Source organism: Anomaloglossus baeobatrachus, chromosome 3 (genome assembly GCF_048569485.1).
Source record: "Anomaloglossus baeobatrachus isolate aAnoBae1 chromosome 3, aAnoBae1.hap1, whole genome shotgun sequence".
In the NCBI taxonomy this organism is placed as follows: Eukaryota; Metazoa; Chordata; class Amphibia; order Anura; family Aromobatidae; genus Anomaloglossus; species Anomaloglossus baeobatrachus.
This window is the reverse complement of record NC_134355.1, coordinates 487,655,454-487,668,518: the sequence shown is the minus strand read 5'-3', so window position 1 is coordinate 487,668,518 and position 13,065 is coordinate 487,655,454. Positions and strand designations below refer to the sequence as shown.

The following is a 13,065-nucleotide window of genomic DNA, read 5'->3' as shown; positions in this document are numbered from 1 at the left end:
ATATTAAAGGCACAGGACACGACATGACGCTCATGGGCTGTGATGTGTGGTTTGCGGTTCATGGCAGAGCATATTTAAATGGTGGTAAGGTGAGAACCCCAGGATCTTGGTATGCTGCCTTGGTATGATTTCTGTGTACAAGCTATGGCTGTTATTGTACTGGTAATGGGGACTCTGGGTGTCACTACTGTGAGGGGGGTGGGAGCTGGATGTAACCCACGAACCTCTTTCAGAGCTGAATTTGGCTCTCGAGGTCAGAAAGGATAAAAACCTCTGCATTAGATGCTTCTTTGAGTCCGTTCATTGTGTCTAATGAACAAAAGCATAGCGCAAAAAATAAATTCAACACAAAAAAACACTTTTAAATAGGCCTTTTTCTGATAATAGCATCTTTTTAAGCCCCCTATATACAAAAGATTGCAGTCAGCGGAAGGATCATTTGGCCAACAACCTCATAAACAGGAATGCTTTGTTCATCCGAGCACTCCTGTGTTTTCTATGAGAACGCTTCTGCTAGACTCATGTGGCACTGGCTTACCTCCCAGAGAACAAGAGGATAGACTGTTGACACAATACTTCTCTTCCCATCATTTGTTGGGTAGCCTCAGTACATATTACACTGTCAGTGGTATCTGGTCCTTTAGTTTTGCAGTTGTTGGAGAGGAATTAACTATATTATTCTACTGACCCCCTTAAAATAATGCCTAAACACATTCTTTTTGGAATTTGTGATAGAAAAGATGTCATATATTCTATGACATCAAATCCCTATTAGTTATTCTGTAAGAAACCTAATAAAAACATCTGGAAATACCTGGTAAAGAATGTATGAATGCCCACACATCCTCAACTGTCCATAGGGATGGTTCGGTCTGTGTATCCGGTGGTGACTCAGATGGTGAGGATGCTTTCCTTAACTGAAGAAGACGTAATTCCTGCTCCCTCTCACTTTGTCGCCGCAGACGAGTGGTCATAGGCGCTGGGATGGGATCCTCTAAAGCTTCAGAACAAGAATATGAAGTGGGGAGCTGCAAGACACACAAAAGATCTTGAACTAAACGCGCTCAAACAGATCATGTGAGGAATTGATGCTTATCTATATATATAAGTGCCTTATTCTGTCTCTGTCTGTCTGTCTTGATCCAAAATGACGTCATTACAGTGACAACCGTCACCACAGCGCGTGCGCTAAAGAGCCTGCGACCAACGGCTCAGCTAAGGCTCCCTGCACACGTAACCAGGGTACACATCGGGTTACTAAGCAAAGAGCTTTGCTTAGTTACCCGATATTTACCCTGGCTAGGTGTGCAAGGAGCCAGCGCTAAGCGGTGTATGCTGGTACCCAAGGTAAATATCGGGTAACCAAGCAAAGCGCTTTGCTTAGTTACCCAATATTTACCCTGGCTACGTGGGCAGGGAGCTCGACTCCGCCCCCCCCTCGCACTCCGCATGTATACACTGAACACACACACACACTCACCTGTCCCCAGCCATGCAGTTCACGGCACTGACGTCCTCAGCGTCTGGGCCCGCTCGGCTCCACCCACCCCGCATTTCGCCCCCCGCACACATTAGGCTGCTTTCACACTTGCGTTGTGAGGCATCCGTCACAGTGCGTTGTGTGACGCATGTGAGGGATGCGTTGCAAATAGTGAGCTAAGAAAGTAATGGATTCCTGTAAAAGAACGTTTTGCGTTTTTTTTTTTTAATGTTTCGCCGGGAAAAGGAGATTTACGATCGGGAGGAGAGAGAGAGGTAACCGCCAATCCCCTAAGTGACCGCAGTGAGCCGCGTGATCAGCGATGCCGTCACTCAGGTGACCCATGGCCACAGCTGAAGTCCTCCACCCGGGTCACCTGAATGAGGGCACAGCTGATCGCGGGGCTCACTTCAGTTACTGCGTGGAGCTGATAGACAGCAGCAGTGTTCTACGACCGCTCCTGTCAGCTTCATGTAGCAGAGCTGAAAGTGTCGTGGGACCTCTGTGGATTACATCGGACCTGGAGGGGTAATTGGGGGTTTAATAAAGTGGTGAAGAAGGGAATTTTGTTTACTTACCGTAAATTCCTTTTCTTCTAGCTCCAATTGGGAGACCCAGACAATTGGGTGTATAGGCTATGCCTCCGGAGGCCGCACAAAGTATTACACTCAAAAGTGTTAAGCCCCTCCCCTTCTGCCTATACACCCCCCGTGCTCCCACGGGCTCCTCAGTTTTGGTGCAAAAGCAAGAAGGAGGAAAAAGAATTATAAACTGGTTTAAAGTAACTTCAATCCGAAGGAATATCGGAGAACTGAAACCATTCAACATGAACAACATGTGTACACAAAAAAACAGGGGCGGGCGCTGGGTCTCCCAATTGGAGCTAGAAGAAAAGGAATTTACGGTAAGTAAACAAAATTCCCTTCTTCTTTGTCGCTCCATTGGGAGACCCAGACAATTGGGACGTCCAAAAGCAGTCCCTGGGTGGGTAAAATAATACCTCGTAAGAGAGCCGTAAAACGGCCTCTTCCTACAGGTGGGCAACCGCCGCCTGAAGGACTCGTCTACCTAGGCTGGCATCCGCCGAAGCATAGGTATGCACCTGATAGTGTTTCGTGAAAGTGTGCAGGCTCGACCAGGTAGCCGCCTGACACACCTGCTGAGCCGTAGCCTGGTGCCTCAAAGCCCAGGACGCGCCCACGGCTCTGGTAGAATGGGCCTTCAGCCCTGAGGGAACCGGAAGCCCAGCCGAACGGTAGGCTTCGAGAATTGGCTCCTTGATCCACCGAGCCAAGGTTGATTTGGAAGCCTGTGACCCTTTACGCTGGCCAGCGACAAGGACAAAGAGTGCATCCGAGCGGCGCAGGGGCGCCGTACGAGAAATGTAGAGTCTGAGTGCTCTCACCAGATCTAACAAGTGCAAATCCTTTTCACATTGGTGAACTGGATGAGGACAAAAAGAAGGTAAGGAGATATCCTGATTGAGATGAAAGGGGGATACCACCTTAGGGAGAAATTCCGGAACCGGACGCAGAACCACCTTGTCCTGGTGAAAAACCAGGAAAGGGGCTTTGCATGACAGCGCTGCTAGCTCAGACACTCTCCGAAGTGAAGTGACTGCTACTAGAAAAACCACTTTCTGCGAAAGGCGTGAGAGAGAAATATCTCTCATTGGCTCGAATGGTGGTTTCTGAAGAACCAGCAGCACCCTGTTCAGATCCCAGGGTTCTAACGGCCGCTTGTAAGGAGGAACGATGTGACAAACCCCCTGCAGGAACGTGCGTACCTGTGGAAGTCTGGCTAGGCGCTTCTGGAAAAACACAGAGAGCGCTGAGACTTGTCCCTTAAGGGAGCCGAGCGACAAACCCTTTTCCAGTCCAGATTGAAGGAAGGACAGAAAAGTGGGCAAGGCAAAAGGCCAGGGAGAAAAACCCTGAGCAGAGCACCACGACAGGAAAATTTTCCACGTCCTGTGGTAGATCTTGGCGGACGTTGGTTTCCTAGCCTGTCTCATAGTGGCAATGACGTCTTGAGATAACCCTGAAGACGCTAGGATCCAGGACTCAATGGCCACACAGTCAGGTTGAGGGCCGCAGAATTCAGATGGAAAAACGGCCCTTGAGATAGCAAGTCTGGTCGGTCTGGTAGTGCCCACGGTTGGCCGACCGTGAGATGCCACAGATCCGGGTACCACGACCGCCTCGGCCAGTCTGGAGCGACGAGGATGACGCGGCGGCAGTCGGCCCTGATCTTGCGTAACCCTCTGGGCAACAGTGCCAGCGGAGGAAACACATAAGGGAGCTGAAACTGCGACCAATCCTGAACTAAGGCGTCTGCCGCCAGAGCTCTGGGATCTTGAGACCGTGCCATGAACGTCGGTACCTTGTTGTTGTGCCGGGACGCCATGAGGTCGACGTCCGGCACCCCCCAGCGGCAACAGATCTCCTGAAACACGTCCGGGTGAAGGGACCATTCCCCTGCGTCCATGCCCTGGCGACTGAGATAATCTGCTTCCCAGTTTTCCACGCCTGGAATGTGAACTGCAGAGATGGTGGAGGCCGTGGCTTCCACCCACATCAAAATCCGCCGGACTTCCTGGAAGGCTTGCCGACTGCGTGTGCCACCTTGGTGGTTGATGTATGCCACCGCTGTGGAATTGTCCGACTGAATTCTGATCTGCTTGCCTTCCAGCCACTGCTGGAACGCTTTCAGGGCAAGATACACTGCCCGTATTTCCAGAACATTGATCTGAAGCGAGGACTCTTGCTGGGTCCACGTACCCTGAGCCCTGTGGTGGAGAAAAACCGCTCCCCACCCTGACAGACTCGCGTCCGTCGTGACCACCTCCCAGGATGGGGGTAGGAAGGATTTCCCCTTCGATAATGAAGTGGGAAGAAGCCACCACCGAAGGGAAGCTTTGGTCGCCTGAGAGAGGGAGACGTTCCTGTCGAGGGACGTCGGCTTCCTGTCCCATTTGCGTAGGATGTCCCATTGAAGAGGACGCAGGTGAAACTGCGCGAAAGGAACTGCCTCCATTGCTGCCACCATCTTCCCCAGGAAGTGCATGAGGCGCCTCAAGGGGTGTGACTGGCCTTGAAGGAGAGATTGTACCCCTGTCTGTAGTGACCGCTGCTTGATCAGCGGAAGCTTCACTATCGCTGAGAGGGTATGAAACTCCATGCCAAGGTATGTGAGCGATTGGGCCGGTGTCAGATTTGACTTTGGAAAATTGATGATCCACCCGAAACTCTGGAGAGTCTCCAGGGTAGCGTCGAGGCTGTGTTGGCATGCCTCTTGAGAGGGTGCCTTGATCAGGAGATCGTCCAAGTAAGGGATCACCGAGTGACCCTGAGAGTGGAGGACCGCTACTACAGTAGCCATAACCTTGGTGAAAACCCGTGGGGCTGTTGCCAGGCCGAACGGCAGTGCCACGAACTGCAGGTGTTCGTTTTCTATGGCGAAGCGCAAGAAGCGCTGGTGCTCTGGAGCAATCGGTACGTGGAGATAAGCATCTTTGATATCGATGGATGCAAGGAAATCTCCTTGGGACATTGAGGCGATGACGGAGCGGAGGGATTCCATCCGGAACCACCTGGTCGTTACGTGTTTGTTGAGAAGTTTCAGGTCCAGGACAGGACGGAAAGACCCGTCCTTCTTTGGGACCACAAACAAGTTGGAGTAAAAACCGTGGCCCTGTTGCTGAAGAGGAACAGGGACCACCACTCCTTCTGCCTTCAGAGTGCCCAGCGCCTGCAGAAGAGCCTCGGCTCGCTCGGGAGGCGGGGATGACCTGAAGAATCGAGTCGGGGGACGAGAGGTGAACTCTATCTTGTAACCGTGAGACAGAATGTCTCTCACCCAACGGTCTTTTACCCGTGGCAGCCAGGCGTCGCAAAAGCGGGAGAGCCTGCCACCGACCGAAGATGCGGAGTGAGGAGGCCGAAAGTCATGAGGAAGCCGCTTTGGTAGCGGCACCTCCGGTGGCCTTTTTAGGACGTGACTTAGACCGCCATGCGTCAGAGTTCCTTTGATCTTTCTGAGGCCTTTTGGACGAGGAGAATTGGGACCTGCCCGCGCCCCGAAAGGACCGAAACCTCGACTGCCCCTTCCTCTGTTGGGGTATGTTCGGTTTGGGCTGGGGTAAGGATGTATCCTTTCCCTTGGATTGTTTGATGATTTCATCCAAACGCTCGCCAAACAATCGGTCGCCAGAAATTGGCAAACTGGTTAAGCGCTTTTTGGAAACAGAATCTGCCTTCCATTCCCGTAGCCACAAGGCCCTGCGGAGTACCACCGAATTGGCGGCTGCAACCGCCGTACGGCTCGCAGAGTCCAGGACAGCATTAATAGCGTAAGACGCAAATGCCGACGTCTGAGTGGTTATGGACGCCACCTGTGGCGCGGACGTGCGTGTGGCTGCGTCAATTTGCGCTTGACCTGCTGAGATAGCTTGTAGCGCCCATACGGCTGCGAACGCTGGGGCAAAAGAAGCGCCGATAGCTTCATAGATGGATTTCAACCAGAGTTCCATCTGCCTGTCAGTGGCATCTTTGAGTGAAGCCCCATCTTCCACTGCAAGTATGGATCTAGCTGCCAGTCTGGAGATTGGAGGATCCACTTTGGGACACTGAGCCCAACTTTTGACCACGTCAGGGGGAAAAGGATAACGTGTATCCTTAAGGCGCTTAGAAAAACGCTTATCTGGACAAGCATGGTGATTCTGAACTGCCTCTCTGAAATCAGAGTGGTCCAGAAACATACTCGGTGTACGCTTGGGAAACCTGAAACGGAATTTCTCCTGCTGAGAAGCTGACTCCTCCACCGGAGGAGCTGAGGGAGAAATATCCAACATACGATTGATGGACGCAATAAGGTCGTTCACTATGGCGTCCCCGTCCGGAGTATCAAGATTGAGAGCGGCCTCAGGATCAGAATCCTGATCAGCTGTCTCCGCATCATCAACCAGAGATTCCCCCCTCTGAGACCCTGCACAATATGATGATGTCGAGGGAAAATCTAAGCGAGCTCGCTTAGTCGGTCTGGGGCTGGGGTCTGTGTCAGAACCCTCAGCCTGGGATCCATGAGATACCCCGGGAGGACATTGTTGGTCCAGCTGAGGTGGGCCAGGGAACAAAGATTCAACAGAGTCCCTGTGCTGAGATACCGGCCTGGACTGCAAGGCTTCTAGTATCTTAGCCATAGTCTCAGAGAGTTTTGCAAACTCCGTCCCCGTCACCTGAACAGTGTTAGCAGGTGGCTCCCCCTGGGCCCCTCTTAGCAAAGGCTCCGGCTGAGTAAGTGCCACAGGGGCCGAACAGTGCACACAATGAGGGTCAGTGGAACCTGCCGGTAGCGGGGTCGTACATGCGGCGCAGGCAACATAATAAGCCTGTGTTTTGGCACCCCTGCCTTTCGTGGGCGCCATGCTATTATCTTCCCTGAGTAACACAATAGGGTATATAGCCAGAAATCAACTGTGCACCATACAGTGTAAAACATATATACCATAAACATATAATGTTACACTACTGCACAATGGGGCTAGCACCACAGGTGCTGCTTACCACCCGCCTAAAGCGGTTGTGAGGCCACCAGAGTCCCTGCCTGGGTCTCCCAGACTTTGTCCCCCTCTGCAGCGTCCGAGGAGCTGACAGGAATGGCTGCCGGCGTCCTGAGGAGAGGAGGGAGCCGTGGGCGTGACCCAGAAAGAGCGGGAACTGGTGCCCGCACTGTGCACAGTGAGAGGGGTGGAGTATGCAAAGCATGCTCCAGCCCTCAGTGCTGCTCGTTCTGTGCAGCGTCCCGCCCTTCCCCTGCCTGTCAGGGCTGTGGGCGGGAGGAAAGGAAACTAGGCCGCAAAAAGCCGGGGACTCTAGTAATAAACGCGGCCGCCGTAAAAGCGCGGCCGGCGTGAAAGTCCCCGGCGCACTACAAGTCCCAGCCGCGCCGCAGTGTTTCCATGGCCGCGGCGGTCAGTGCGGCAGTCCCTATACATAAACACACACTCAGCAACGCTGAGTGTGTAATGGCACATATTAACCCGGTCAGCGCCGTGGTCCCCGGTGCACTAGCACACCCAGCAACACTGGAGTGTTGCTGTGCGCTGTCCCCACAGGGATACAGAGTACCTCCAAGTAGCCGGGCCATGTCCCTGAACGATACCCGGCTCCTATCCAGCAGGCTCCACAGGAGTTGTGGATGAAGCACGGTCTCAGTGCCTGGAGACCGATAGGATCCCACTTCACCCAGAGCCCTGAGGGGGATGGGGAAGGAAAACAGCATGTGGGCTCCAGCCTCCGTACCCGCAATGGATACCTCAACCTTACAACACCACCGACAAGAGTGGGGTGAGAAGGGAGCATGCTGGGGGCTCTATATGGGCCCACTTTTCTTCCATCCGACATGGTCAGCAGCTGCTGCTGACCAATCTGTGGAGCTGTGCGTGCGTGTCTGACCTCCTTCGCACAAAGCAAAAAACCGAGGAGCCCGTGGGAGCACGGGGGGTGTATAGGCAGAAGGGGAGGGGCTTAACACTTTTAAGTGTAATACTTTGTGCGGCCTCCGGAGGCATAGCCTATACACCCAATTGTCTGGGTCTCCCAATGGAGCGACAAAGAAAGAGGGTTTTTTTGTCTTTTATTCCAAATAAAGGATTTTTTCGGGTGTATGTGTTTATTTTCTTTAACTTACAGGTTAATCATGGAAAGTATCTCGGGGAGACGCCTGCCATGATTACCTTAGGACTTAGTGGGAGCTATGGGCTGCTGCCATTAACTCATTATTACCTTGATTGCCACCGCACCAGGGCAATTCGGGATGAGCCGGTTAGAGTCCCAGGACTGTCGCATCTAATGGATGCGGCAATTCTGGGCGGCTGCTGGCTGATATTGTTAGGCTGGGGGGCTCCTCATAACGTGGGGCTCCCCTTCCTGAGAATACCAGCCTTCAGCCGTGTGGCTTTATCTTGGCTGGTATCAAAATTAGGGGGGACAGCACGTCGTTTTTTTTTTTAATCAGTTATTTATTTTACTGCACGATATAGACCCGCCCACCGGCGGCTGTGATTGGTTGCAGTGAGACAGTTGTCACTCAGCGTGGGGGCAGGTCTGACTGCAACCAATCATAGGCGCCGGTGGGTGGGTGAAGCAGGGAATACGAGATTGAATAATGAGCGGCCGGCATTTTCAAAAGAGCAAAAGCCGCCGGAGCTTTGTGACAACTGTGCAGTGCCGCGCCCATGATCGGTGAGTATGAGAGAGGGGGGGAGAGAGACTAGGATTGATTTTAAACGATTTAGTTTGTTCTGCTGGACATGCTGAGCATGCTCAGTAGAACGTGACGGAATTTGTCAGCGGATTCCGCCGCTTAGCGCATAGCGGTGGAACCTGTCAGCATAGACAATCATTAGACACCTTGGCGGATTCCAACGGGATCTGTCAATGTGCGTTATTTTAACGAACCAAAAAACGCTACATGTAGTGCTCCCTCCGCCCGACGCTGCGTCAAAATAACGACTCAGCGTCGTCCAGCGGATGCAATGCAGACACTTGCATTACAGTACGTCGTGAATACAAGTTTATGGAGAATAGCGCAGTGCGTTAATGGACTGCGCTATTCTCCATAGTGGCGGATTGCGCTGAACGCAAGTGTGAAAGCGCCCTTACCCCGCAGGATGGGGGCACATGTCAGGATGGTGGCTGCACCATGATGGGGGCACATACCAGCATTGGGTCACATCACAGCATCAGCATATTTTTACTTAACTTTACACTGTTCATGGCCATCTTTCATTTCAAGCCATGGACATCATTAAACATTAGACTCATCTATTAAAACTGTTCCTTCTGTTGTTTGTAATTTTAAAACCAATAAACAATTATAAGAATACTAAATTAAACCTAACCCATCCAGTCCATTCATTACCTTATTATTCAATCTGCTAACCTACATACACATTCTAGACTACCCAATACGTTAGAATCGGGCCACCTTCAAATAAACTATATTTTACAAACCTGTCTTAAATAGTGGTCTCGTATTGACAATCCAGAGCTGTGTGAACGTCTCCCACGTCGGCCTGGATTACCTTCTGGCTTCCTATTCCATCTGTTGCCTTTTTCAGCCTTGTAAAGCCCATGACGCTTTATACCGCTTATGTTATACCTAAAATAATATGTTTCTTTAAGACATATGACAAAACACTGAAAGCATAAAACTAATCCAACAACTACAAAAAATATTTTCCTGTGATTTGACTGCAGCTTGTCAATAAAAACAGGACGCTGATTGACTGCACCCATGGCATAACAATCTCATGCGAGTTGTGGCTGTGACATTGGTGGAGCGGATCCGATGCAGGAGGTGAGTATATGTTATTTTACACAGTGGACTACTCTACTTCATTTAAAAAGAAGTTGCACCAGAACATAGAACTGAGGTCCAAAACAACCTGCTATTCCTCACTACATGAATAAGGGAGAGTATGAAGTGACACTCAATACTTGACTCTCACTCCATTTGAACACCCCCTTACTACGGTCACGTAATGAGGAGCAACAGGGGGCTCAGGACTCGTCTTCTAGCAATTGGTGCTGTGGAGTCACACATTTAGCACCGGAGCCATTATTGCAATTGTGCCTTTATTGTCTACTTTTTCGTGTTTTTCGCCTGTTTTTTTTTTATTTGCATCTTCATTTAATTTGTACATTTTTAAAGTCTACTTTTATGTTCTTTTCTTTAAGGCTACTTTCACACATCCGGTTTGAGCCCTGCGGCTCAATCCGGCTGTGAAAACTATGCAACGGATGCGGTGAAAACACCGCATCCTTTGCATCAGTTTTTACATGCGGCCGGTCCGTTTTTTTCCGGTTGCGGCATGCTACTGAGCATGCGCAGTGGAAAATACCGCATGCGGCGACCGGATGCGGTTTTTTTCCGCATCGCGCCGCATCCGGCCTCCATAGGGATGCATTGAAAAATGCGCCGCAGCGGCCGGATGCGGCGCGATGCGGTGTTTTTTGCCGGAGCAAAAAACGTTGCAGGGTACGTTCGATCCGGCCGCCGCATCGGCTAAATCTGCCGCATGCGGCAAAAACCGGACCGAACGCAAGCCCCTGCGGCACAATACGGCACTAATGTAAGTCAATGCAAAAAAAACCGCAATCGGCGTTACAAAAGCCGGTTGCGGTTTTTCTGCAGAACGCCGTATTGTGCCGCAGAGCAAAAATCCGGATGTGTGAAAGTACCCTAATGGTGATTTTGGGTGGGGTTTGGAGTCTCCTGATGTTTTTGGCAGATTCATAATTTGCAACAAGTTATATTTTTCTGCAAATGTGCTCCACTGCCTCTATACTTAAGTGATTTTTTTGTATATCTGGAATTTTTTCCAAATTCTGCAACATTTTGGCTGAACATCCAATATTTTGTGCTTAAAAGTTGCAAAAAAGGTTAAAAGGGGTTGGTTCACTACATGACAACCCCTGCTTAACCCCTTCACCCCCGGCCACTAAAACACCCTAATGACCGGGCCATTTTTTGCAATTCTGACCAGTGTCACTTTGACAGGTTATAACTCTGGAACACTTCAATGGATCCTGGCGATTCTGAGATTGTTCTTTCGTGACATATTGTACTTCATGTCAGTGGTAAATTTAGGCCGATATTTTTTGCGTTTATTTGTGAAAATTTAGGAAATTTTGCGAAAATTTTGAAAATTTTGCAATTTTCAAATTTTGAAAATTTATGCCCAGAAATCTGAGAGATATGTCACACAAAATAGTTACTAAATAACATTTCCCACTTTACATCAGCGCAATTTTCGAAACAATTTTTTTTTTCGTTAGGAAGTTAGAACGGACGTCGTTACACCACTGACTGGAGTACAGAGCTCGGTGCAACATGTCTGACTGGGAGGAAGAGTATGACAGCGGCAGTGCGGCGACAACGACCACGACCAAGCAATGGGCACCACCGGCCAAGAACGAATGGAGAGAGCCGGCATGGAATAGGCCAGAACCGCGCGGCCGGAGGAGAGGGGATGGCGGCCATTTCCAGCAATCAAATAGACAGCCTGGCAAGGGGACAATGGAGTTCAGACGAAAGGAGAGCAGCCAGGACTCCTCAACTAAGCCCCTGTGTTTCCCCCTGGACAGCGCAATGATCGGAAAAGTGATAGGACGTGGAAGGGCTAAAATAAAAGAAGTTAGAACGGGTCAAAGGTCATCAGCAATTTCTCATTTTTCCAACAAAATTTACAAAATAATTTTTTTTAGGGACCACATCACATTTGAAGTGACTTTGAGAGACCTAGGTGACAGAAAATACCCAAAAGTGACCCCATTCTAAAAACTGAACCCCTCACACTGCTCAAAACCACATCCACTAAGTTTATTAACCCTTTTGGTGCTTCACAGGAACCAAAGCAATGTGGAAGGAAAAAATGAAAATTTTACTTTTTAACACAAAAATGTTACTTTAGCCATACAATTTTCATTTTTACAAGGGAGAAAAGAGAAAGTGCACAATACAATTTATTGTGCATGTTCTCCTGAGTACGCTGATACCCCATATGTGGTAAAAATCAATTGTTTGGGCGCACAGCGGAGCTCGGGAGGGAAGGAGCGCCATTTGAATTTTTGAACGCAAAATTAGCTGCACTCATTAGCGGACGCCATGTCGGGTTTGAAGACCCCCTGAGGTGCCTAAACAATGGAGCTCCCCCACAAGTGACCCCATTTTGGAAACTAGAGCCCTCAAATAATTTTTCTAGATGTTTGGTGAGCACTTTGAACACCTGGGGGCTTCACAGAAGTTTATAGCGTTGAGCCGTGAAAAGAAAATTTTTTTTTTTTACCACAAACCGGTTGCTTCAACTAGGTAGGTTTTTTTTTCACAAAGGTAACAGGAAAAAATGCACCATAAAATGTATTGTGCATTTTCTCCTGAGTACGCAGATACCTCACATGTGGTGGAAATCAAATGTTTGGACACACGGCAGTGCTCGGAAGGCAAGGAGCGCCATTTGAATTTTTGAGTGCAAAATTAGCTGCACTCATTAGCAGACGCCATGTCGGGTTTGAAGACCCCCTGAGGTGCCTAAACAATGGAGCTCCCCCACAAGTGACCCCATTTTGCAAACTAGAGCCCTCAAATAATTTTTCTAGATGTTTGGTGAGCACTTTGAACACCTGGGGGCTTCACAGAAGTTTATAACGTTGAGCTGTGAAAAGAAATTTTTTTTTTTTACCACAAAACGGTTGCTTCAACTAGGTAGCTTTTTTTTTCACAAGGCTATCCGGAAAAAATGCAGCATAAAACGTATTGAGAAATTTTTCCTGAGTACGTAGATACCTCACATGTGGTGGAAAGTAATTGTTTGGGCAAATGGCGGGGCTCAGAAGAGAAGGAGCGCCATTTGACTTTTCAAACGCACAGACGCAGTGCACTGATCGGCCGCTGCAGGACGCACGGTCGGATGCGATACAAAAAGCGTCGGGGATACGTAAAAAAAAAGTCACGCCAAAAATTGACCATGGATGCAGATCTGTTATGTGCATCCCTGATAAGCGCTCGGCGGGACGCACGGA

At 49.8% G+C, this 13,065-nt stretch overlaps 1 protein-coding gene across 3 annotated transcripts in view; it reads right to left on the bottom strand.

The window, feature by feature from the left end:
• PHC3 (polyhomeotic homolog 3) overlaps positions 1-13,065 on the bottom strand; it is a 163,554-nt gene that overhangs the window by 19,082 nt on the left and 131,407 nt on the right. For all 3 annotated transcript variants that reach the window (XM_075340638.1, XM_075340637.1, XM_075340639.1), the window contains exons 13-14: positions 9,496-9,643; positions 815-1,028 (exon numbers count right to left, since the gene is read on the bottom strand). In XM_075340638.1, the coding sequence (XP_075196753.1) occupies positions 815-1,028; positions 9,496-9,643 (362 nt within the window). The remainder of the gene's footprint in view (positions 1-814; positions 1,029-9,495; positions 9,644-13,065) is intronic.